The following is a 25414-nucleotide window of genomic DNA, read 5'->3' as shown; positions in this document are numbered from 1 at the left end:
GAGGGAGGCCATTGATTAGTGATGTCTGCCGGGGTACAGAAAAGCAGCCAGGGATTGGTGATGTCTGCCAACGGTGCAGGAGGGGCTGGGTTTGTCGCTGTAGTTGCAGATCTGAGATGTAGCCCCAAGACCCTTCCTGTCCCAGCCATCTTCCCCTGGTACCCTCTTCCCCTGGGGCCCAGCCGCCTGATGTCTCTTCTTGAGACCACATGCGCTGACACTCAGCATGGGTTGCCAGGCTGAGTGCCAAGAGGGGTTGTGGCCCCTGACCTGTTCTGGCCTTACAGATGGGGTGACCCACTGGAGCCCGACGGGTTCCCGGGATGTGGACAAGGATGCGTTCCTGAGCTTCGGTGACGGGGTCTATCAGACAGGTACTGGCCACCCCACCCGCGGTGCCTGCTGCGGGCACCAGGTCCTGGGTCCCAGTGTCAAAAGGGCCCCAGCTGGCCTCTTCCGTTGCAGTGGTCTCGGCCGAGGTGGAAATGACAGCCTATGCCCTGCTGACCTACACGCTCCTGGGAGATGTGGCCACTGCCCTGCCTGTGGTGAAGTGGCTGTCCCAGCAGCGGAACGCCCTTGGGGGCTTCTCCTCCACTCAGGTGAGCCAGGAAGGGCCAAAAGAGGGGCTCGGGTCTGAGCGGGGTTACTGCGGCTCAGGCTTGGGGACTCAAGAGCCAGGTAGGAAGCCAGTGGCTGCTTCAAGTCTCAGGACGGCTCCTGGCCCGCAGCCCCTGGGGGCCTGATGTCCAAGAGAGGGCAGGAGGATGGGGCCGAGGGACAGATGTGCCTGGCTCTGGGACAGGGACCCAGCCCCAGCCTCCGTGGAGATGCTCCCCAGCTGGCTGGGACCCCCAGCCCTGTGGGTATCTACACCGGACACCCAGTGCTCTCTGTGCCAGCTTCACGGGTCGCTGGTATCCAGAGAGGGTCCGTGGCGCCCGCAGTGTGGGCCAGACCTCCTGCTCCTGGGGCCGACCTCAGCCTCCTGCTCTGTCCCTAGGACACCTGCGTGGCTCTGCAGGCCTTGGCAGAGTATGCCATCTTGTCTTACGCGGGCGGCATCAACCTCACTGTCTCCCTGGCCTCCACCAACTTGGACTACCAGGAGACCTTCGAGCTGCACAGGGCCAACCAGAAGCTTCTGCAGATGGCGGCGGTGCGTGTTCCCCGGACCAGGGTCGGGGGGTGGGCAGCGACGGCGGCCCTTCCCTGCTGCCTGTCTGTCCACGTGTGTCTGCGGGGGAAACCACGGCATCTTCTCTCCCCAGATCCCCAGCCTCCCCACAGGGCTGTTTGTGAGCGCCAAGGGCGAAGGCTGCTGCCTGATGCAGGTGAGGCTGCGGGGAGAGGGGGCGCTTCCAGGGCACCCCTGGAGGGGCGGGCGGGAGGGAGCTCCGTGTTGGGCCAGGTTGAGTGGGGTGGATGTGTGTGTGAGAGCCACCCCAGGGCAGCCTGTCAGCCCCCTGAAATGCCATCCACTCTGCCCAAGGCAGGACCCAAGGCAGATGGCAATGTGTCCCCTTGAGGATGGAGTCCCCCCAGAAGCTCCATCTGATCCTCGTTCCGCTGGTCTCTGACCTTAAGCAGACCCCTCCCTTCACCCCCCAGGGTGGGACTTGTTATTCTCACTGCCAGGGCCTGAACGGAGATGCCCAGCCTGGCGCTCCCCACGACCCCTCAGTCACCAGGCTCAGGCTTTAGTCACACTCTGGGCGGAGACAGGCTGGCCTCCTAGGCTCTGGCCAGCGGTCAGAGGGCGAGTCTGCCAGGAGACCCTCGCATTCTCAGCTTCTCCATCTGGAAAGTGGGAGCCCAGACAACACAGTGGATAGGAGAGAGAGCCTGAGAGGCAGACAGACCTGGGCTTGAAATGTGGAAAAATGGGATGATGGTCGTACCTACACCATCAGGGCGAAATGGAATGACCGTAGTGCCCAGAACTGTTGTTGATGTCACCACTGTCGTCGTTCTGGCTGTCCCCCACTTGCCCTGCCCTTGCCTCTCCCCTCCCCACTCCCCTGTCCCCTCAGCCTCTGTCCTCCCACCCCCCCAGATCGACGTTACCTACAATGTGCCCGACCCGGTGGCCAAGCCGTCCTTCCAGCTGCTTGTGAACCTCCAGGAGCCCGAGGCCGAGCGGCGGCCCCCTGCGCCTGCCTCCTCGGCTGACGATGACGACCCAGCAGCCGACCAGCATCGGCAGGAGTACCCGGTGACCCTGGAGGTGTGCACCAGGTGAGCCCTCCTGCCCCGCTGGCTGGCACCGCCACCGGCGTCCACCGGTGGACGGCGTATTACATAGTGACGCTCTCGGCTAGGAACGCCTCGGGCATCCATCTGGGCCTCTACTACCTGTGGGAGCCCCACAGACATTTCACCGACTCGAGCCAAAGCTGTGGCTGGACCAGCCCTTGTGGTCCTTGGTCTGATCACAAGACACACCTCAGCAACACCCATCAGGGAACTTTGAAGAACAAGATTTCTTACTCACAGGTCCTGGAGGGTACATGACCCTCCCGAGTGTCACACAGCGAGGTCACAGGTAGAGAGACAGAGAGAAGGCACGGACCTGAGGTTCTGCCTATATTGGGGTCCGAGGGGGGTTGCCTACATTTTTGTGGATTCACTCTTTATTGGCGAATTTAAGAGCAGGAATTAGGGTGCTGGAAGGGGAAGGCAGGGTGACCCAAGTGGTCCGTCATCTAGGTTACCCAGGGCTTCCTGAAAGAGGGACCTTCGTGGGTGGGGGCAGCCTGATTCTTCTTCTGGTTGTTTTGCTAGTAGTTGTGTCATACAGCTGCCAGTGTCTTTATTCGAGATGGATGTCTTCGAAATGGATGCCTTTGCAATCAGAAGCTTACACTCCAAATGATTTTTGACATGAAAGAAATGGAAGTGCTTCTGAATGGGTGCAGCAAACCCCAGTGACAGGTGGGGCTGGGTGGGATGGCTGTTTGTGGCCCCTGTGCGACCCACCAGCCCCAGGTGTGACCCTAGGACCAGGCCACAGAGGGTCCTCGGTGGTGGGTGCACGCAGCTGCCCACAAAGGATGCTCATTACCATGGCAACGATGGCGGACCCCAAAGGTGGTTGGAAGCTATGGCACCTGAAGCCCATCAGAGCTGCCCACACACCTTCTTTAACCTTGACCCTCAGCCCTCACATGTCCAAGGCTCCCATCTTAGGAAGTTCTGAAGAACAAGCCCAACTTGGTCCGAGCCCGGGAGCCCTGGTTGAGTGGCTTCCCAAACCTCTAGCTGTGTTTCCTGCTCCACAGTGAGACTCAGGATGGTTCCACTAAGCAGGGCTGTGATCACCGTCTAATCAGGCGGGGGAGCGAGAAGCAGCTGGATTGGCCCAACTGTCTGGCCCCGGCAGGCCTGCTGGGGCATCTCTGTTCCTCCCTCAGATGTGTTAAGAAAACAACCCTACTGTGTGCCACCCGGATGTAGCATCTCTCAGGCCTCACCCCTGCAGGAAGCCTCCCCCGCCTGCCCCAGGAGCTGTGGCCACCCCGTCCCCTTGGGCCACAGTCTGCAGGTTCCTCCCTCAATGTCAACCTCCCTGTCACCAGCACCCAGCACAGGGAGGACCTGGCACATAGCAGGCCCCAGAGGCCATATTTACCCCCACCCCCATGTCACAGAAGGGGAAACTGAGGGCTGGCACTGGAGAGTGACCGGGTCTCCCCCAGTGGCCTGGACTCCCTCGGCCCCACGGAGCAGCTCCCCACACTGGGGGCACAGCATGGAGTTTGGGTCAGAACACAGCCCAGAGTCGCTAGACCTGGGTCAGGCCCAGAACCCTCGGCAAGGCCTTTTCTTTACGGTCTCAGTGCCTTAGCTGTGAAATGGGCTGACCGATGACCCAGCCAAGGGTGTCTGTGCAGATGGGCTGCCAGGCAGGCAGGCTCGGGGGTTGCGGGGTCAGAGGGGTCCATGAATTCCACGGCGGGGCTTGCGTTCAAGGGCCTCCCTGTCTCCCCTCATCGGAAGGTGGATGCACACAGGCTCCTCCAACATGGCGGTCCTGGAGGTGCCCCTGCTGTCGGGGTTCCGGGCGGACGTTGAGAGCCTGGAGCAGGTGAGGTGGCCCTGCTGGGCGGGGCTCGGGTCGGGGTCTCTGGCTGGTGGCCCTGCCCAGGTTGCAAATTCCCAGCCCTTCATAAAATGGGTTTTGGTTTTTGCTTTTGTCTTTCTGGGCAGAGTTGGTGTTTGGGGGCTGGCCATCTGCTGAGGGGCAGGTGGGGAGGGGTGGGGGCTTTCCCAGTAGGTGTCATTCAGTGGGCCACCTGTGCTGTTATCCATGTGGCAGAGGAAGGCTTCAACGAACCTGCCTGCGCTTTGGGGATGATCTGGGATACCAGGGAGAGATTTGCCACCATCCTCAACTTAAAGGGAGACCGGCCCCCTTTTGGGGGAGGGAGGGGAAGAGGGTCACAAAGGGGGCGGAGCAGCCTTACCTGAGGATGTCTGCAGTGTGGGGAGGGACAGGAAAGTAGGGCCTGTCCTGGGGGAGGGGGTTTGAATGGTGCAGGTGAGGCAGGAGCAGGTGGCAGGGTTCTGTGGGCGCCTAGGGGGCCACAGGGAGGCCCGGCCTGGGACTGAGGCTCGATCAGGGGAGACTGCAGGCAGGGAAGGGGAAGCAGGCACTCGGGACAGTGGTAACCAGCCTTGAATGCCCTCTCCTGGGTGCTGACCTCCACCCCCTGGCCTGGCCCGTGGGGACTTGCTGGACGACCGTGGGCAAACTCCTCAGCCTCCGGGGCCTTGGCTCCTCACGGGTCCAGCCCACCTTGGGCCCTTGGAGATCGGGGAGGAAGAGAGCATTGGGGTCTGAAGGGCCGGGCAGACGCTGACCTCTGGCTTCCCTGCCAGCTGCTCCTCGACAAGCACGTGGCACTGAAGAGGTACGAGGTGGCTGGTCGCAGAGTGCTCTTCTACTTTGATGAGGTACTGCTGGCCGGGGGTGGGGGGTGGAGGCCTCCACGGCAGCCACGTTGGCGAGGGCACGGCTGCCATGGCCCGGTGTGGTTCCTGCAATGATCTCATACCAAGAAAAAGAAACTGGGAGAGTCAACTCAGGCGGAGTTGGCACGGCTGCCTGCCCTGTGCCCTAGCCAGCTTGCTTTGGTGCAGAAAGTTGGGAGGGGTGTGGAATAGTATTCGGGCATCAAAAGGAACGAAGCAGTGATGGTTTGAACCTCAAAAACATGCGGAGTGAAGAGACAGAAAGCAGATTGGTGGTTGCCAGGAGTTGGGGGGATGGGGAGTGCAAATGGGGATAGGGTTTCCTTTTGAGGTGATGGAAATATTCTGCAGATGGATAGTGGTTGCACAAGTTTGTGAATGTCCACACACACACACACACACACACAGGGAGGGAGGGCACCTGCCATGGGGGGAGTGGGGGATGAAAGACCAGCTGAGATGTTTTTCCCAAGTGGGATGGAAGGACCCACAAAATTAAAATGGGATCACGTTTCTGTTTCACGCCTCCTGGGCATCCCGAAATCAGCCAGTTCTGGGCCCACATTTTGCGGCGTCACAGAGCACAGAGGCCGGAGCTCAGTCTCTGGCCCTAGTGGCCCCGGCCGAGCCTGAGCCCGCTCGCTGCCCCCGCAGATCCCCAGCGGGTGTTTGACGTGCGTGAGGTTCCGGGCGCTCCGCCAGCACGTCGTGGGCAGGACGTCGGCGCTGCCCATCTCCGTGTACGACTACTACGAGCCTGGTAGGTCCGCGCCCAACACCCACAACTCTAGCTCAGTCCCTCACCCTGTCATCCATCACTTGGTCACCCTTCTCCCCTCGTCCCGCAGCCTTCGAGGCCACGCGCTTCTACAACGTCAGCTCGCGCAGTCCCCTCGCCCGGGAGCTGTGCGCGGGGCCTGCGTGCAACGAGGTGGAGCGTGCCTTGGCCCAGGGCCCTGGTAAGTGCGTGGGGCCACTGCCCCTTCCGACCACCCGCCACCCCGACCCCACCCGCGGCAGAGGAGGGTACAGCATGGTAAAGGCAGGAGGACCCGGCACGGTCAAGGGCGCACTGCCTGAGCGGAGGGGCTTGGGGTTGAGCAGAGAGGGCAGGCAGTGAGAAGGAGGCGGGGCTTAGCGGGGCGGGGGGTGGGCAGTGAGGAGGGGCGGGGCCTAGCGGGGTGTGAGGGGGCGGGTGTAGAAGTGGGAGGCCCAAAGGAGAGACCTTGCCTCCCCTTCCCCACAAGCCAGAGGGTGTCGGGACCCAGGCCGGTAGCCCCAATCGGCCACAGCGAAGGACAGGACGGGCTAGGGGTCCCTCGGGACCCTTTTCTGTATTTTCCAAACTTCTTGAAATGAGTTTAGATTGCTTTTAACTTAAAAGTTTTCTTTTTCTTTTTCATTTATTTATTAACATCTTTATTGGAATATAATTGCTTTACAATGGTGTGTTAGTTTCTGCTATATAATAAAGTGAATCAGCTGTACGTGTACATATATCCCCATATCCCTTCCCTCTTGCGTCTCCCTCCCTCCCACCCTCCATATCCCACCCCTCTAGGTGGTCACAAACCACCGAGCTGATCTCCCTGTGCTATGCGGCTGCTTCCCACTAGCTATCCATTTTACATTTGGTAGTGTATATATGTCAATGCTACTCTCTCACTTCGTCCCAGCTTACCCTTCCACCTCCCCATATCCTCAAGTCCATTCTCTACGTCTGTGTCTTTATTCCTGTCCTGCTCCTAGGTTCTTCAGAATCAATTTTTTTTAAATTTAGATTCCATATATATGTGTTAGCATACGGTATTTGTTTTTCTCTTTCTGACTTACTTCACTCTGTATGACAGACTCTAGGTCCATCCACCTCACTACAGATAACTCAATTTTGTTTCTTTTTATGGCTGAGTAATATTCCATTGTATATATGTGCCACATCTTCTTTATTCATTCATCTGTCGATGGACACTTAGGTTGCTTCCATGTCCTGGCTATTGTAAGTAGAGCTGCAATGAACATAAAAATTTTCTTTTTAAATTTTATTTTGGTAAACACTAGGCAAATGCTTGTGTGAAATTCTACCAGGTCAGGGCTCAGGGCTTCCTAGGAACTGTCTCCACGCTGTGGAGTGTGGTCCGGACCCCAGGGACTTCTCCCCGACCCCAGGCCCAGGTGGAGGCTGGGATCAAGTTGGGGGGTGGAGTTCCCGGTGCCCTGCCCATTTCACCTCGCCCGCCAGGCTGGTCCCCCGGCGAGGGAGGTCCCGCGGCCATCCCGGAGGAGGGGACGAAGATCACGCGCTGCGGCTGCGCACGCGACTGCGCCACCAGCGGGGACCCGGTATGTGGCTCCGACGGCGTCGTCTACGCCAGCACCTGCCACCTCCAGGAGGCTGCCTGCCGCGGACGCATGAGATTGGAACCCGCGCCCCCCAGCCGCTGTGCCCTTGGTGAGGATCCACCCACGCCCCGCCTCGGGGACCCCACCTTGTCCCGGAATGTATCGCTCCATCTTCTCCTCTTTGCGTCTGGGTCCCTTTGCATCTCCTCAGTCTTGGTCAGTCTCTCCCCAGCCCCACCCCAACTTTGTGCTTTTCTGCGTCTCCTCATCTCTGATTTCTGTGTCCACTTCCCCACCTTGTGACCTCACCTCCTATCTGTTGCTCTGGGCCACAGATCTCCTCCCCTCGGGCCCCCGGGGCTGTTGGTCATCCAGATCCTCTCCCTCCAGTGCCTTCCCTACCGACTCAGTCCTCCTTCCTTCCAGAGCAGCCGACACCAGCCTCTGCTTTGTACAGCTACGACTATGACCTGGGTCCCCTGGACGCTGGGCATGTGGCAGCCGGCCATGAGGACTTGGATGGGGAAACAGAGGACAGGTGAGAGCTGGGCCCGCCCCCAACCTCCCTCCACTGGCCCTGGAACCTGGCAGGGAGTGGGAGTGACTGATGGAGGGGGTCAGCCTGCTGTAGGGTTTCAGGGGATGAGGTGGGGGATCCGTTCTCCCTTGACCCCCATCCACCCAGCACACATAGAAGAGCAGCCTGTATGTGTAGGGTGAGCTTAGCGAACCCTCCCAAGGAATGGAACCCAGGACAGACCTGTCCCTGAGACCCACTGGGCCTGGGACCCCTATTAAAGAAGAAATTATTCATGACGCAAGGAATATATTTTTCAAGGGGGAGCACTATGGAGTCTTGCAGTGGGGATAAAGATTGTAACCAACTCCTAATAATAAAAAAAGAAAAAGTGGGAATTTATAGCCAAGGAGTGGGGGGTGGCAGTCAGTGGATGGAAAGTTACTAGGAGGAAACATCAGGGGTGAAGGGGGGATAGTCTAGCTAAACCGACTGCACCTGATTGTTGCTGAAGGCAGGCCAGGGTGATGAGACATTACAGGGGGCGGGGGATGGATGGTGGAGAATGAGGAACCCAATCAGATATCAAGGGCGATCAGTACGGAGGAGGGGGGTTTCTGGCTAAACTGACATATTAGCAGATTCTTGCTACAGTTGGGCAGTGCTGAGATGAACACAGAAGCCTAGAATTTGAGACCGAGGTGAAAAAGAGCTCAGAGGAGCCCAAGTGGAGTTTGGTTAGGTAGAGAATCTTTGTTCCCCCTGAAGGAAGGATGGAGGAAATGGTCAGGAGACCAGAGAGCCCTGTGGGGTGAGGCTGGGAAGGGGCTGCTGGGCAGACTTCCTGGACAAGGCACATCTTTTGGGTTGAGCAAACTCAACTCAAGAGGTTTAAACAACAGGTTGATCTATCAGCTCAGGTAAGTGCCAGGTCCTGGAGGCTGGCTGCACTGGTGGACCTCAGAGCCCTGCCTTCCTGGGTGGCAAGGGCCTCTCCACCCCATGCTGGTGGCAAAGGCTGGTTTACATCCCCACTCAGCAAACCCAGTAGGAAAGCTTTTCCACCAGCACCAACCAAAGTCCCAGAGATTTAGGGGTGGGTCCTCTTGCACCAGGCACTGGGTTTAGTTCACCTGCATATAATATAATTATTGATAGGGCTGGGTTTAGGGTTACTGTTGTACTAATTTTGTTTTGCCCCCCTGTGTTTCTCCTTCCATGCCCTCTTTTGAATATCTTTTAGAATTCCATTTTGATTCAGTTATTGTTGTTTTAGCATGATTTTTTTAGTGGTAACTCTGGGGATAAGACTATTCATCTTTAAATTTTTCACAGTCTACTTGGTGGGAGTATTGTAACCACTTTCAGCAAAATGTAGCAACTTTGAAGCCGTTTCTGTCCATGTGTTGTCCCCTCCCATCTCTCATGGTATAATTATCATATGTATAACTTTAAAGTCGCCCAAGTGTTGCCCACCCTATCCAGTGTCTTCTGAGAGAGGTCTGCTTTTATTTTCCTTTTGGAGGGGAAGATTTTTATTAAACTTCTAAATTTGAGATACCATAGGTTCACATGCAGTTGGAAGAAATAACAGAGAGACCTTAGGTGCCCTTCATCCAGTTCCCCCCAGTGGTAACATCTCCCAGAACTGGAGTTACAGTGTAACACCAGGAAATTGACATCAATACAATCTACCCCTCTTACGCCTATTTCACCACTTTTACATGCACTCGTTTGCAATTGAGTCTGCAGTTTTCCCCCACGTGTAGATTTGTGTAATCATGACCACAGTCAAGATACAGGACAGCCCATCACCTCAAGGATCCCTTTAGCTGCAGGTTTATAGCCAAACTCACCTCAATTTCCGCACTCCCCCCCGCCCCCCAACCATTCGTCTGTTCTCCCGCTCTATACTTTTGCCATTTCAGGGATGCTTTGTAAACAGAATTGTGGGGTACGTAACCTTTTGAGATTGGCTTTTTCTCACTCAACAGATTTCCCTTGCTGTCCATCCATGGTGTTGTATCAATAGTTCCTCCCTTCTCATAGCTGATTGAGTTCCACAGATAAGTTTTCTATTTGGTCAGTGGTCCCTTGCAAGCTGCGCTCATTCTTACCAGAAGTGAAGGTCCCATCCCATCACTGTGGCCTGGTGGGGGTGGGCAGGGTCCTGAAGGGCCTTGCTGGACCATGTCCCTCCCAACCCCGGCTCCAGGTGGGGCGCTCGTGTCTCAGTGGGCGGAGGCAGCCAGGTGGAGCCACTTGGAGGCGGGTTTAGGGAATGGTCCGCAGTCCCGCCCCCGCCAGGCCTGGCAGCCCACAGGCATTTTTCGGCTTCTCTCTCCATCAGTCAGAGCGGCTTCTCTTCCTAAAGCTCCGAGCAGGAAGACGTGATCTGGCTGTGATTTCACCCCACCGGAAGAGGGTCACTGACAGGAGACTTGACTGTCTGGGGGCTGCCGGACCCTGCCCAGGTGACCCCTGCTTCCAAACGAACCCGATAAACAGACCAGCAGAGACGATGGTGGGCATCCTGGGGGCTCAGCCCCCACCTGAACAGGAAGGATGGTCAGCGAGGTGGCTGGAGGCACCCCCCTCCCCGCCACCTCGCCAGCTGCAGCTGGAGTACCAGTCGCCTCACCCTACAGCCATTGGGCTGGGTGGCCAGAGCAGCTCCCACAGCCTGACGTTCTGCTCCCCGGAGAAGGGACATTTCTGGGAAGGACTCATAGCCAAACACCTGTTTCTGAGGGGACATGACTCTGGCCAAATCAAGGACGTAGCGTCAGCAACTTAGAAATGAAACAGGCTGCTTTTCTGCAGAATGACTGCCTGGGCTGCTGAGCCCCTGGACCCAAACCCCAAATTGTCCCAGAACTGTCACAGTCTCTGCACCCCTGCCTCACCCCAGGGGTCCCTGAATGTTTGGCCTCGACAGCACCAGGCTCTGCAGAGAAAGTCCTGGGCTCCAGACCGATGCACCTTCAACTTCCCACTTCCTGACCTCGACCTCTGAACCCCTGATCTTCCAATGCCCTGCCTGGAAGATTGTCCCCCTCCTAGCAGCCTGGGAGGGTGTCCTAGCTCTGGACCTACCGAAGCCGTGTGCTCAGACCTGCCTCCCGGCTCTCTGTTCCCCCTCCTGCATTCTCCTGTCTTCCGCCTCCACGGTGGTAATTTATTTCAGCCAACGCTGCTTATCTCTGGACAGCACGGAGACCCTGAGGGGGCTGCCCAGCCTGTGGGTCCCCGTCGTGCAGCACCGGCCACTTTCCACGCCCCTGACCCCTGCCATCCTGCAAGGTTACAGTGCCCTTGCCGAGGCCCTGTTGCCACTTGCCTTAGAGGCTGCTGGTGTAATAAAAGCTCATTTCCATAGAGTCCCTGACAGACTTGGGCCTCCTGCGGGCAGGGGAGGCTGAGGGGCAGCTCTAAGGGCTGGAGCCCAGCTCCCTTCTGGCCCCTCACCTCCATTCCTTCATCTACAGCCCAGCCTTTCAGAGCAGGGTGGGGAGGAGGCTTTGGAACACTTGCGTCCCAGGGTAATCATAGATTCCCATGCACGTGTAAGAAATCAGACCAATGCAGAGAGGTCCTGGCTACCCTTTACCCAGCCTCCCCCAGTGGTAACATCTTGGAAGACTCTAGTACATCATCACACCAGGCTACTGACATGATATTCTTTGTTGACTTTATTCACACGGCCCCAGGTTCACTTTTACATGGGCGAGTGTGCGTGTGTGCGTGTGCATGTGTGTGTGTGTGTGTGTGTGTGTGTGTGTGTGTGTCCCCCGTCCTGGGGCTTCCGGCTCACTCCTTCCCAGACCAGAGACATATGAACTTGATGGGGAGCCCAGGAATGGCACCCATTCCTGTCTGCCTCTGGAGAGGGCTTGTGTACTCCCCCACAGGTGATGCCTCGGTGGCTCCTGACACTGCCCTGTGCTGCCTGCTGGGCTGGGGAACGGCAGGGTGTGTGTGCATGTGTGTCTGGGGCTATGGCTGCCCTTCCCCATGTGGTGCCCCCCTGACTTGATTCAAAGCAGCCTTCAGCTGGCTGGGGGTGGGTTCGGCAAAGCTGCAGCCCCGTGACCCTGGGTGTACACCGTAAATCCTTGCATCGCTCCACCCACCCAGTCCGTGGGGGAGTTACCTGAGACGAGGAATGAGACCATGGGAAAGCAGGAGGAGGTGATGTCTTGCAGCCAGGGTGACAGTAGGAGGCTGAGCCCTGTGGCTCCCGGTGATGGGTTGCACCAGGCTTTGGGGAGCAGAGTAGAGGTCTCCACTGCTCAGGAGATGCCCCAGAACACGAAGGCCCATCCTGGGAACGAGGACCGCCAACGGGGCTCCCAGCCGCCTTGGCCGCAAGCGGGTAGGGGGCCCGAGCCTCCTCCTGGTTGGGGTCCTGCAGCGGGTCCAAGGCAGCACCGGCTTCGCCTTGTCCACACCTTGGACACGGACACAGGCGAGCTGGCTGGGCCTGGGAACCTGCATTTAATGCTTGTCTTAGTTTCCTGGGGCTGCCGTAACCAAGTACCACGTACCAGGTGGCTTAAAACAACAGAAATTTATTCTCTGACAGTTCTGGAGGCCAGAAGTCTGAGATAAAGGTGTGGGCAGGGTTGGCTCCTTCTGGGGGCTCTGAGGGAGAGTCTGTCCCAGGCTGGTCTCCTGGCTTCTTGTGACTGCCAGCAGTCTATGGCGTCCCTTGGCTTGTGGCCATATCACCCCATCTCTGCCTCTGTGGTCACATGGCCTTCCCTGTGTGTCTCTGTGTCTTCTTCTTATAAGGACACCAGTCACATCGGATTTTTAGGGTCCACCCTACTCTAGTGTGACCTCATCCTAACTAATTACACCTGCAAACACCTTATTTCCAAATAAGCTCACTGTTGGAGGTTCTCAGTGGACATGAATTGGGAGGGGACCCTGTTCAACCCAGTGCAACCTCGTTCCTGTTTGTCCGGCCTGTGGAGGGGCTGTCACACAAACGAGGAGGACCGGGTGCCGGTCGCCGGGCTGCACCCCTCCCTGGAAGCCGTGGCAGTTCCAGGCGCCCGGCGAAGCATCGCTTCGTGCACCTTGCTCCTGAACTCGGCCGACACGTAGTAGTAGATGAAGGGGTCTACACAGCTGTTGAGGGTGCTGAGCGCCAGGCTGGGCAGGTAGGCGGCGTACAGATCCCCCCAGGCATCGGGGTCCGGGTTTGAGTAGTGCAGGAGCAGCAGCACGTTGCTGGGCGCAAAGAAGGCCACGGCCGAGGTCAGCACCAGTGCGGTCAGCCTCAGCGCATGGCCGTAACGCCGGCCGCCGGCCGCCAGCGTGCGCAGGGTGGCCCCGTAACTCAGCAGCATGGCCAGCAGCGGCAGGAAGCAGCCGAGCACCGCCAGGCAGATGAAGGCGGGCCGCCAGTAGGAGGCCTGGGCACCGACGGGCAGCACGTCGTGGCAGAGCACGTGGTCCGAACGCGACAGCCGGAAGGTCTGCTGCTGCAGCGCCAGGGGCAGCGCCAGGGCGGCTGCCACCAGCCAGGCCGTGACACAGAGCCCGATGGCCAGGCGTTGGCCTCGCAGGGTGCGGGCCCGCAGCGGGTGCACCACGGCCAGGTAGCGGTCCAGGCTGACGGCGGCCAGTAGCAGCACGGAGCCGTACATGTGACCATAGAGCGCGGCCGTGTCCAGGCGGCAGACGGCCTCGCCGAAGGGCCAGCGCTGGCCCCGCAGGTGGTAGGTGACGCGTGGCGGCAGCGCCAGGGCCAGCAGCAGGTCAGCCGCCGCCAAGTTCATCAGCAGCACCGTGGAGGGCAGTCGTGGCACCCGCGTGGCCAGCACCCACAGCGCCAGGCCATTGGCGGGCAGCCCCACTGCCAGGGCCAGCCCGTAGAGCGCGGGCACCAGTCTCGTGGGCACCCAGCCTAGCAGCAGTGCCCGAGAGCTGCCCGGGACCTCCAGAGTGTTGCTGTCATTGGCACAGGGCTGGCCAGGGAAGCTGCGCGGGTGGGGCCCCGGTGTGCTATCTGGGGGAGAGAGGCCCGGAGGGAAAGGGGATAGAAGCGCTGAGAGGCCAGGAGTCAGCCCCCCACCCCTAGCCCCTCATCTGGTTCCCTGGCTGGATGGCGCTGCCCCTGAGAATCTGTAGACCTAGCCCCAGCTCTCAGGAGCCCCTGGGCTGGTGGGACAGAGCTGGACATGGAAACCCCCAGCCCTGTGGACTCAGGGCTGGGCTGGAGAAGCCCCACCCCCGTTCCCTGTCTCCCCTTCACCGGCTCTGGGCGCCCTCCCAGTCCCAAGGCAGGGCCCGAGGTCACTCACCACCACCTCTCTCTGTGCTGCCCCCGTCGTCGTCGTAGATGATGGGGGTCTGGGTGTCAGCCAGGCTGAACCCCAGCGCTAGGGGCCACAGCAGCAGGAGAGCCCACATGCTGCCGGTGCTGGGTGCCGGCTGCTCTGGGCTGTGGCCGGCTGACCTCAGGCTTCCTGCCTGGCTGGACCCCCCCCCCCACCGGCCCCCAGCTTCCTGAGTGCCTGCGGAGGAGGGGACAGGGTCGGGTGAGATAAACCAGTCCCTGCCCCTCACGGGCCTGTGGGAGGCCCAAAGCCTGGCCTGAGGAGGCCTGGCAGCTGGGGTTACTTGGGGTCTAGGTGCTGGGCCAGTAAGATGGGAGAGGAGGTGCCAGGCTGCAGCCCCTGTATAGCCTAGGAAGCCTCTGTAGGCCAAGTGGCCACTTCTTGCTGGCCAATCACATCTTGGCCCCGTCCTCATGACAGCCCAGCCCTCTGTGCCACGCTCCCCTCCCTCCATCAGGAACTCTTGGCCCTTCGTGAAGCCCCCTCCTCCCAAACCCCACCCCTGGCTCTGGCAGGCAGGACCCCAAGTCAGAGGCCAGAGCAGGTGAGCAGACCCCCCAAATGCCCCTGGCCCTCTGTGGAGGTCACCCTGCCTTATGCAGCCTCACCCACGCCGCAGCACAGGTACCCCCGGCAGGCGCAGAGTAAGGAGCAGAGAGGGGAACGCCTTGTGAGCCTGCTGGGGAGGTCTTGGTCCTCAGCCAGGACTCCCGATGCTGACCATGTGCTGTCCTGGGGGCCTTAGGGGAGCGTGGCTGCAGCCCCCTCTGGGGGGTGCCCATTTCCAGTTCTCAAAGCCGCTTCTGCTCTGGTCCTGACCCCACGCTCAGCCTGGGGTCTGAGGTGTGACCAGGGGCCACAGCCATACGTGAGCCAGAGGGAGGTGGCCCAGCCAGCCCAGAGAGCCCCCCGAACCACCTTCCCTTGGGGTCCTCACCCCTCAGACCTCTCCACGTCCCACCCAGAGGGGAGGGTACTCCTCTCTCCTGAATACGATCCCCTCTCCAGACCTCAGAGCAGCTACACCGTCCTACCCCGGGGGAGCCCTGCACTGGGGGTTCTCGGTCTCTGTGAGGTCAGGGCTGGGCCACAGTGGTGGGGGCAATGTCTGGGAGCAGGTGGACCCCAAGGGGGCAGTGGGGGTCAGGGAAGAAGAAATGAACTAGGGGTGGGAGAGGGGGTCGGATGCAGCCATGTCCTGGTACGGCGAACCCTAATCTAGCCACACACTCGGGGACATGGGAACCAGCCAGGAAATGACCGAGCAGTCCTGGACAGAGTCAGTGCAGCCAGAGGCCGAGATGCCGAGGTCCCTGCCCCCCAGCCCCAGGGTTGGTCGGCGGGGATCGAGGCCTGGAGAACTCCAGTCAGGACAGGGGGTCTCAGCCAGGAACCTCTCCCTCATTTCTGAGCAGTTTCCACCAGCACCGATGACGAATTCATCCCACACCTACGCCTCACAGCACACGTGACCAGTGATGATGATGACGCCCTCGGCGCACAGGAAAACGGGGGTGGGGACCCCCTGCTGCCCTCCAGGAGCGAGCAGGGAACCTGCTCAGGGGAAGCTGGGCCCGGCAGCCCTTCCCGGCCAGGCACAGGGCAGACTGGAGCCTGACGAGGGTGGTTTCACTCCGGAATTCCGTGTCTAGGAATTTATGGCGGGTCTGTACAGGGAGACGCTCAGGAAGACGTCTGTACAGGGAAATTTCCGGCAGCGGGGCGGGGGCCCATAAACAAACCCCCCTCACCCCTGCCGCCATGGAAACAGCCGTGGAGGTGCAGGGCCGCTGTTTCCAATCGGATGACAAGCTACGTGAATACCTCCTGGGGGACACTGGGGGCAGCTGCCTTCGGGGAGAGGGACTTGGGCACCTACTCTTCTCTGTGAGCTTTTTTTGTGCTATTGGAATTTTCTGTGCCGTGCGTCACTTTCCATAAAAACTCATGTTTCCAAAAAGGCATAATAGTAGCTTTAAAAGGAAGGAAATTCTGACACAGGCTACAACATGGATGAACCTTGAAGACACTGTGCTGAGTGAAATAAGCCAGTCACCAAAGGACAAATACTGTATGATTCCACTTATATGAAGTCCCTAGAGTGGCCAAATGCATAGAGACCGAAAGAAGCAGAAGGGTAGTTGCCAGGGGCTAGGGGTGTGGGGAATGGGGAGTTAGTGTTTAGTCGAGGATAGAGTTTCAGTTTGGGAAGATGAACAGGGTCTGGAGAGGGATGGTGGGCATGGTTATACAACCACGTGGATGTACTTTATTTGTTTATTTATTTACTCATTTACTTATGGCTGCGCTGCAAGGCTTGCGCGATCCTAGTTCCCCAACCAGGGATCGAACCCGCGTTGTCAGCAGTGAAAGCGCCGAGTCCTAACCACTGGACCGCCAGGGAATTCCCAACGTGGGTGTACGTTATGTCACTGAACTGTACGCTTAAAATGGTCAGCGTGGTAAACTGTGTTACGTGTATTTTACCACAATTTAAATAAGTGATAAAAAAGGCAAACAGCCCTAAGCCAGTCCTGGGATCCCTCATCCTCCAGCCCCATCTGGACCCCCCAAGCCCCCTCCCCCAAGCCTATCCTCCCTGGCTGCCCCCTCCCTGCCCCACCGTCTCCAGTGGAAGATGGAGGTCACCGATGACTCAGCCCCTCAAGTCCCGAGGCAATGCTTCTTGGGGTGGCCATCTTTGTGGAAATTGTGTTTTCTTTATGTTGTACTTTGAAGCCAGATGGGTGCCCGGATCTCGTCTCATTCCCGGGCTGGGCCTCGGCCTGCGGCCAGGGACATTAACCCTCGGACCGGAACGAGAGGTGGGTGCTGTGACCCCCCCCCACTGGCCGGGCACCAAGGTTTGAGGTCCAGCCCTCCCAACCACAGAGGCCCTATGCTTCATCCCTGGAACCCCAAATCTGAGTCTGCTCACCTGTCCTGTGGGCTGGAGCTCCCGCACACAGGGCTGCATGGAGAAGGTTCTGGAGAGCCTCCGGCAGGGCTGGAGGTATTGCATGCTCGTCATCCCCCATCCCTGCAGGATCTTTCTGGGCACGTTCCACCCCCACCAGTCCCACCCCTACCAGTTCTACCCCCCACCCCCACCCCCTCCCCCCCGCCACGGGCCTCCTGAGACTGATTTTAGGTCAACTTGCTTTTTAGGACAATCAGCCTCATTCTCAGCCAAGACATCAGGTGCATTGCGCTAGTTCTATTTTGCAAAGAGCCAGCAAGGCAAACACCTCACTAGTAACAGAGTAAATGTTCTACCTGAGCCCCCCAACTCCACTGCTGCCCCAAGCACCACAGGCACACCACCCCCTCCACCATGCTAGGGAGGGGGAGGGCAGCCCACCTGGTCCTGCAGCTCCGCACCACTTGAAGGAGGCTGGAAGGGGAGCTGCAGGGCGGTTAGGATGAGGGCTGCTTTATTAGCAGCCATAGGTAGGCGCAGGGCCCAGGTCCTCATCCGCATTTGCCGAGCCCCCTCTGCCACGTGGAGCTGCTGTCTTTCAGGCCAGCGGAGACCCTCCCTCCTGTCTCTTGTCCAGGAACCTCATCCCAGTCACAGGCACTGCCCACTCGAGGGCAGGGACTCTTCTGGGAGGTGTCCACTAGGGCTGCAATCCTGGGGCCAAGAGTTCTGCCCTCCACAGAGGTCCCTGGGGACTGCTCTTGTCTGCTCTCCTGGGACCGGGTGTCCTTCCTGGGAGCTGCAGCATCCACCATCTGCCTCCCAGGCCTCCCCTCTCAGGGCTTCCAACAAAAGCCAGTCTGGGAGCACAGAGGGGGCCCTGGCCATCCCTGGATGTGAGACATCTAGGGCAGCACCAAGCCTCGGTCACAAACTCCCCAGGAGCTCTGACCCTCTGGGGAGTTGTGCACTGCCAGGGGCGTGTAGGGCGGGTCCCTGGGAGGCAGCTGTGGCCCCTTGGGAAGGTTGGAGACAACTCTTGGGAGAGGACTTGCCAGGTGGGCAGGGTGGGCTGGGCAGAAGGCAGGGCCAACTGAGCTCAGGGACCCAACGGGTGAGGCCTGGCAGTGGGCACTGAGTGGGAGTGAGGGGAGGGGGTCGGCCAGTTGCGCTGCAAAAGCCTCAGGGTCGGGGGACAGCTAAGAGGACCCTAAGCAGAGCTGAGGGCTCCCTCTTACCTGGAGGCAGGTGTGGGGCTGGTAGGAGGGGGTCCTGGAGATGTTCAGGGGACCCAATGATGGTGAAGACACAGGAGGTGAGAGGAAAGGAGGGGGCAGGGGGGCAGCTGGGAGGGGGGACCAGAGAGCACAGAGGGTGGTTTTGTAGGGCTGGAGGAAGGAGAGACCCCGCAACCCCTGCCATCTGTGGGCTTCTGCACCTGGTGTCAGAAGCGGGTGGGCAGGCACAGAAAGCTCACAGCAAACGCTGCAGTCTTCAGATTGTTTTGCATGTGCAACACTGGAAGGAAACACTTCTCATTTCCAGCAAATACGAAAACTGAGGGGAATGAACACACCAAGTCCCCTACATACGAACCTTCAAGTTGCGAACGTGGGTTCCATCAGCGTCGGGCGTGAGTGAAATTGCAGCTTGCCCTCCGTCTCCTATTGCTGACCGTCCTTCAGCTCTACTATCTCCCACCTCCTCTGCCTCCTCCAGTCAGTAACTCTTCTCACCTGTTCACTTGACGCCAGCCCTGTATGCCAGCTGTTGTACTGTACTACTGCCCTTTTCAAGGTACTGTACTGTAAGGTTCAAAATGTTTTATTTTTTTTAATGTATTATTTGTGTGAAAAGTATTATAAACCGATTACAGTACAGTACCATATAGCCGATGGTGTTAGTTGGGTACCTAGGCTAACTTCGTTGGAACAAATTGGACTTGGGAACGCGCTCTCGGAACAGAACTTGTTTGTCTGTAGGGGACTTACTGTATTCTAGAAAACACTCTGGAGGCGGGGCTGTGCCCCGGGGGAAACAGGACCCTGTTGCGCAGCCACAGGGAAGCCACTGGGGGTCCCCACATGGGGTCTGAGGACTCCCAGGCACGCCTGTGCTGACACTCCCTGCGGTCAGGCCAACTCCCCTGGCAGTGAGACGTCACCCCCAGATTTGCTCACAGGAAATGACTGACCGAACCTCACAGCTTCAGATTAATATTTAATTTTTAACTTTAATGTGCAAATAAATAGAAAAGGAAAACTACATTCAAAACAGCTGCAAAGGAAGAACAAGCCCCAGAACAGAAATTCTTCAAAAACAGAAGAGATGCTCCCTAGAAGCATGCAGGGTGGGGGGCTTGGTGGGGTATGGCCCGCACCCCGGGCCCAGGCAGAGGGCACAGGAGGGGCTGCGGGCTCCCGAGGAGGACGGCTGCCGGGAGGGTCTGGTTCAGGAATTCTGATAAGTTTCCTTCTTATAAAACAAGGATGCGTACAAAGTGCATGGATTACACGTGAGAAAACCCGGGTGAGGAGACACCCAGGTGGGACAGGTTGGCCTTGGAATCGCCCAGGCCTGGAGTCACAGGCTTTGCAAACCTCGAGTTCCACAGGTAAACTTCTAGAAACACGTCTCCGATTCCCAGAACCTTGGGTTTGGCACAGCTCAGCTGCAGGAAGGCAAGGGCTGCGGCTGGCAGAGGCGGCTGCACGGGGGTTCTTCCAGGCCCACGGCTCAGTGGAGCCCACTCGCTGATGGTGTCAGGGGCCCGGCCAGAGCTTCTCACGGTGCAGGAAGTTCAAAAAGCTGGTTCCTAGCCCGAACTGCTTGGCATTCTTGGCACAGAAGAAGCTTTTGCCCCTCACACGGTACCCGCCCCGGGTGGTGGCCGCCGGAACGGAGGCGTTGGGACGGGTATGCGGAAGTCCACGAAGAGGGCTGTCACCCCCAGAGAGGCCGTGGGACTTGGCCGTTGTAGAACTTACAACCACTAAGAGAGCATAAAGGAATAAATATGTGTGTGCATATATATACTTCTAGAATGTCCATCTTAGGTACACAACCGCACCCCAGGGCCCTCCCAGGGTGGGACCACTCGAGCTCAGCGGGCGCGGCAGGCCAGGCCCCCTCCCCTCACGTGTCCAGAGTCCAGCTGTCCGATCAACATGGGGTTTGAGTCTCTTTTTTTTCTAGAGCGGGGTCTTCTGGGCAGCTCTGGTGCTGCCTGCCCACTCTACGTCTGGATGTCAAAACAGGATCCCAACAGCTTGGCTGAAAGGGCTCTTCTCACTTTCAAAGTGACTGAGGACCCCAGGCGCCCGCCGGGCCAAGCCGATGCCTGAACTGTCAGATGCAGGTTGTCGCCCAGCTTGGGAAATGTTTCTAGAAGCTTGGGAAGGACATGCTTTTCAAGCAGGTCCACCTGGGCCCGACTCCTCCGATGTCAGGGACCCTCAAACGCTGACCCCTCCCGAACGCGAGCCCTCGCGCGGCTCTTCACCCACTTTCACCAAACGCAGAAAACGACCAGCGGTGCCCAAGCCTGGGGATTTGGCACGTGTGACGGGAGTAGCCCAGCAGGCATGTGAATGCACTCTCTTGTGCCTTGACCGGTGCACTGCTCCTCCCCCTTCCAGTGGGGACTAAGCCCCTAGAGTTCAAGTGCGGGGTGGGGGGGGGGTGGTTTACGTCTGGCACAGGACGGGCCCAAAGGAAGCGGGGAAGCCAAGAGGGATGGCAGCGTGGGGCCGAGAGCCGACACAACCCGCCCTTCTCTGGAGCTCACAGCCCATAGCAGCAAGGCTGGGGGACGCTCTGCTCCCCTCACACTGTTCATGAAAACGCCCGATGGACACGCAGGCCAAGGAAGCAACTGCACTAAGTGCGAGTCGTGGTGCCCGTGTGGGAGCGTCAGGGCGAGGCCGGGCGGCGGCTGTACTGCACTCGGTAGCGGGTCACCGGCAGCCCGTGCACGTGAGCCGTCTCGCAGAGCGTCTTGCAGGGCACCATGTCCTCGTCCTCCTCGCCCATCAGCCAGTCCTGCACCAGGCTGGCTGCCTCCACCGGCACGTTGTCCTCCAGCCAGCGGCTGTGCCACTCCTCAAAGTGCTGGTGGTGGCGCAGCAGGACCAGGGGCTGCACCTGCAGGGGGCGGGGGAGAGAAGAATCAGGATGGCCCAGGCACCCCAGACAGCTGTGGGCTGGCCCCCAGGGTCCCGGGACGTGGGCAGGGAGGGGCACCTGCTTGGCCCGGCCGAGCGTCCCGCGGCGGTACATGTAGTCCTCGGAGTTGACGATGAACATCATCTTGTGGGTGCTGAGCTTGAAGCGGCAGTCCACGTTGCAGGCGCTCTCCACCCCGACCAGCCGCTTCCAGGAGCTCTTGGCCTCGCCCCGCAGCGCGCGCACCTGCTCACACTGCCACCTGCGGAACTTCTTGAGGTTCCTGGGGGCGAGAGGAGGATCTGCAGACTAGAAGGTCCTTGTGGCCCAGAAACACTGGGAAGATGCCTGACCTCCCAGAGCTGGAGAAACGCAATCTGAAGCAATGAAAACCACCACCCAAACCCTCTGATTCCGTGAAAACTAATAAAACCCCGTCACGCTGGGTGCTGGCAACGGTGGGAGAGGCCCCCGGGCCCGAAGTCCGCTCACCTCTGCAGGAACACAGGCTTCAGGAGGAAGCCCTCGGTGGGCGAGCTGGACGCACCCTCGGTCCCCACGTACTGCTCCACGTACCGAGCCAGGTGCTTGGGGGACAGAGGGAGACACAGCCCAGGTCATCAGAGGCTCCCGGGGACTTTGTCCCCACCCCTCCCGAAGCACTAGGATAACAGCTATGGAGGACCCTGATGTGTGACAGAGACCAGCAGACTGCAGCTCCCGATAAAGGGCTCAGCTGGAGTGGGACACGCACACCCAGGCCACCATTCAGATGATTTATGGCCTTTCGTGCTTAAGTGGATAAATCCCTGCTGTGTAACGACTTTTCTGTATCCATCACGTGGTAAGTTCACGTGGAACAGGAGGCCCCTGACACGGAGGGGAGCGGGGTCTGGGGGACGTGTGGGCAGGAACAGACATGAGGACTCAAACAGCAGGGAGGAAGAGGGAGAGAGCCGGCAGGAGTTGCGGGTGAGCAAAGGGCGGGGCCCGAAGGGGTCACCAGGTCCAGGGCAGACACGGCCTGCAGCGTCCAAGGGAGCCTTCAACTGCTCACCACCCTGTTAAAGCACGAGGCTCCTCCAGACTCAAGCTTAACAAAACCACATTTGCTGGAAACTTCTGGAAGGGACCGGGTGTGCAGGCCCCTACCCTCCCTTGTTTTGGAAAGTGTTTCCAGCGAAGGGCGCTGTGAAGGGAGCCCCCGAGGCTGTGGTGGGTGGTGCCCCAGCTCTGTGAAGGTGGCTTGGGGCTTCCGGGCCCTGCTCCCTGGCGTGCGGGCACCAAGTGGAATGTGCACCTCAACGTGTGGGCCAGGCGGGTTTTCTCCTGGTGGTCGGGGGGCAACCAGAGCTCTAAGCTTCATGCACGGGGAGCGCAGCGGCCACGTGCCGTGGGGTCTGAGTGACTGGGCTGGCCATGGGCGGATGGCATGGTGTCGGCAGCAGGTGGCAGGAGCCAGGGTTAGGGGGGAAGCTGGCCTGGCTCCCACACGGCCTTCCGGCCCTGGGACACACACCCCTGGCTCCTGAGAGGCCACCCGCAACTCCCACCTCCCGTTGCATTTCCAAGGAGAGCGTTCAGCCTGCACAGAGGCTTCTCTGGTGGACGTTTTGCGGCCTGTGCTCAGCCAGCATGTGCCTGGGCTCCCGTGGTGGGAGCCCCACGATGCTGCCTGTGGCTGCTCCCGGCCCCCACGGTGTGAACAAGGCACAGAGCACAGGGCTGCGGTCCTCACCTGCACCTCTAGTGGGTCCTCTGTCTGGGCTTCCTCGGTGTCCAGGAGCTCAATGGTCATGATCACCTGCCCTTTCCGCTGGAGGAACATCACCTGGGGAAGGAGGGGGACAAACAGCCTGAAGCCACGAGAACAGCCCAGGCCGGCAGAGGATGAGGTCAAAAGGTCATCAATGATCCCTCTTCACCAGCCTCCAAGCCCCATCCTTCCTTGAGGAACCACGTGCTGGGCGCCCACCTCACAGGCCCTGTGGTGCCCTCCGGGGCCGGGGCCTGCATCCAGAGGCCCAGCGAAAGCAGCACACGGTACTGGGCTCCTGTCGTGGGCGCCCGCCGTGCTCCCCCCAGCCTTGCGTGGGGCTGAGTGTGGCTGGCCTCTCACCTTAAAGCAGTTCTCGTCAGCCATGCACCGCTCGGCCTTCCACTGATAGCTGGTCTCCCTGGCGGCGCGGACACAGCGGGAGGACAGGTTGCCGCCGGCAGCGCCCCGCTTCTTCTCGTTCAGGTAGAGCTCCACCACCTTCAGACAGACATCGTCGCTCACGAGGTGGTGCAGCTGCCGGGGAGGGAGGGCCGGTGGGTGCCTGGCGTGTGCCCGCCAGGAGGGGTGAGGCACAGCCACCGCTCCCACCTCCTGCTGGAGCCCCCACCTCACCCAGAGACGGTGTGGCAAAGTCCACAGGGTGGGGGCGAAGACCAGCGTCCAGCAGGCTGTGCAGGGCGACCTCCATGCCGGATGCAGACCAGAGCAAACTAGACCAGACTAAACCAGACCAGACTGGGGCAGACCAGACCAGACTAAATCAGAGCAAACTAGCAAACTGGACCAGACCAAAAACAAGACCAAACTAGACCAAACCAGACAACAGCAAACCAGAGCAAACTAGAGCAGACCAGCAAACCCTGCCTGGGTATGAGAAACGCACAGAAAAAATACAGAAGAAAATGTGCCAAAATGGGGATGGTAATCATAAAAGCAGTGATTATCTTCCCCCAGTGTTCAGTCATAAACACAAGTAATTCCTTTAATACCGATAAACATACTTAAAACCTTTAGGCTTAGGATGACACAAGGATTGGAAAAAGCCGAGGCCGCAGGGTCAGACGGAGCCGGCATCGAGTCGGCCCCTCTGCGCGCGAGCTGTGGCCCAGACAGGCTACTGCAGGCTTAGGGCCTCAGGCTCTGCTCTGTGTGTCCCTCTGCTGAGTGGCCTCAGGCTCTGCTGTGTGTGTCCCTCTGCTGACGCGTGGACACACGTGGGTCTCATACGGTGCCTGACATCCGGCACATTCCCAATCAACATTAGCTGCTGTTACTGAAAATAAGAAATCCTAATTTAAAAAATAAATAAAAGGAAGTAAAGAGTGTGGATACAACGCTGCAGGTTACAGGTGTTGCATGGAGGGGCCCTGTGAGCCACACGTGGGGGTCCTGCCCTCACTATGCCTCCAACTAAACAGCTCCATTTTTATTGCGTCTTTTATCTTTTAAAACAGGTTTTACCGGAGACATTTGTGGAGAGAAGGAGTTTTTTTTTTTAAAAAGGCATGAGTCAAAGTATATGGTCCAATCCTCCTGGTGCTACAGATGGGGCCGCCGTCCTGAGAGCTGTGGCCTGTTGGGAGCCGACTCGCTCGGTCCAGGAGAGATGAGAGAGCCCTCCTTCTCTACCACTAACACCCCGCCCCTGGGCAGGACCAGAGTGGGCCAGGAATCTGGAAGCTTCCCCCAAGGCTGGCTGTGCCTGCCTGCACCCCACCTGGGGGAGCAGAGGTCACGCACACATACGGCCCACAGGGGATGCAAAGCGCTGCTCCAAGGGCCCAAATGGGAGCTCCTCCCTGGAATCCTTCCCTGGTGGACGATGAAGGAGCCAACGGGCATCTCAGCAGACAGGAATCTCAGAGAATCACGCTGCCTGGACATAGCCAGATGCTGAGTTTATACAGCTTCAAAACCAGGGACTCTATCCCAGTGTCAGAAATCGGCAGCGGGTGCCCGTGAGTGGGGGGTGGCTGGAGGGGGCACGGGTGGGGTGTCCATTTGTGAAGACCCACCGGGCTGCACACTGAGGAGTCGGCACTTTTCTGTATGTGTTTTACTTCAATAAGAAATCTGTAAAACCTGGAAGGAACTGCCATCTTTAAAATGTTTCTAGTAACTGTACCTGCGTGGCAGAGCAATGACATCATTCCTTCCTCTGCTTCTTTTCCACTTTATGATGAACAGCCTCACTTGATAACCAGGAAATGAAAGTCAAGCTGAACAACAACTCGAGTGGTCACCAAGCAGGACCCACGTCCCGGGACCACACCCGACTTGTCTGGGGCTTTGCTGTTTATATACTTATGACCAATTTCCTCTTGTTGGCCTTCAGCCGTGCGTGATGCTGATGCACGTCACTGACATTC

General features: G+C 58.9%; 3 protein-coding genes across 7 annotated transcripts in view; 1 reads left to right on the top strand and 2 right to left on the bottom strand.

Annotated features, from left to right (window-relative positions):
- Window positions 1-11207, top strand: part of CPAMD8 (C3 and PZP like alpha-2-macroglobulin domain containing 8) — a 98465-nt gene extending 87258 nt beyond the window's left edge. Inside the window, exons 31-42 of one of the 2 annotated variants that reach the window (XM_082453351.1) lie at window positions 288-374; window positions 466-602; window positions 1004-1159; window positions 1272-1334; window positions 2057-2238; window positions 4000-4087; window positions 4882-4956; window positions 5629-5734; window positions 5823-5933; window positions 7214-7423; window positions 7741-7852; window positions 10182-11207. In XM_082453351.1, coding sequence (XP_082309477.1) covers window positions 288-374; window positions 466-602; window positions 1004-1159; window positions 1272-1334; window positions 2057-2238; window positions 4000-4087; window positions 4882-4956; window positions 5629-5734; window positions 5823-5933; window positions 7214-7423; window positions 7741-7852; window positions 10182-10203 — 1349 coding nt within the window. In that variant the 3' untranslated portion in view covers window positions 10204-11207. Of the gene's footprint in view, window positions 1-287; window positions 375-465; window positions 603-1003; window positions 1160-1271; window positions 1335-2056; window positions 2239-3972; window positions 4088-4881; window positions 4957-5628; window positions 5735-5822; window positions 5934-7213; window positions 7424-7740; window positions 7853-10181 lie in introns of both variants that reach the window. The other variant, XM_082453350.1, reaches the window with a different exon arrangement.
- Window positions 11208-11505: 298 nt separating this feature from the next.
- Window positions 11506-14284, bottom strand: F2RL3 (F2R like thrombin or trypsin receptor 3). The gene is made up of 2 exons (XM_082453380.1): window positions 14146-14284; window positions 11506-13850 (listed from the first exon to the last, which is right to left on the bottom strand). The coding sequence occupies exons 1-2, from the start codon at window positions 14252-14254 to the stop codon at window positions 12817-12819; spliced, it is 1143 nt and encodes a 380-aa protein (XP_082309506.1). The 5' UTR covers window positions 14255-14284; the 3' UTR covers window positions 11506-12816.
- Window positions 14285-19308: 5024 nt separating this feature from the next.
- The window catches only part of SIN3B (SIN3 transcription regulator family member B), a 38139-nt gene continuing 32033 nt past the window's right edge, over window positions 19309-25414 (bottom strand). For 2 of the 4 annotated variants that reach the window (XM_082453358.1, XM_082453355.1), the window contains 5 exons: window positions 23385-23558; window positions 23004-23096; window positions 21758-21852; window positions 21344-21548; window positions 19309-21244 (listed from right to left, as the gene is read on the bottom strand). In XM_082453358.1, coding sequence (XP_082309484.1) covers window positions 21014-21244; window positions 21344-21548; window positions 21758-21852; window positions 23004-23096; window positions 23385-23558 — 798 coding nt within the window. In that variant the 3' untranslated portion in view covers window positions 19309-21013. The remainder of the gene's footprint in view (window positions 21245-21343; window positions 21549-21757; window positions 21853-23003; window positions 23097-23384; window positions 23559-25414) is intronic. The other 2 variants (XM_082453356.1, XM_082453357.1) reach the window with 2 other exon arrangements.

The sequence above is a fragment of the Balaenoptera physalus genome, assembly GCF_965194825.1.
Source record: "Balaenoptera physalus genome assembly, chromosome: 3".
NCBI lineage: Eukaryota > Metazoa > Chordata > Mammalia > Artiodactyla > Balaenopteridae > Balaenoptera > Balaenoptera physalus.
The sequence above is the reverse complement of the archived record's forward strand: the minus strand, read 5'-3'. Positions and strand labels throughout refer to the sequence as shown.

Bases quoted from the DNA above. Each gene is read 5' to 3' on its own strand.
- F2RL3 (XM_082453380.1), bottom strand. From the start codon at position 14,254: ATGTGGGCTCTCCTGCTGCTGTGGCCCCTAGCGCTGGGGTTCAGCCTG. The intron at 13,851-14,145 runs GTGAGTGACCTC...TCTCTCCCCCAG, and splicing joins CAGCACAGAGAGAGGTGGTG to ATAGCACACCGGGGCCCCAC.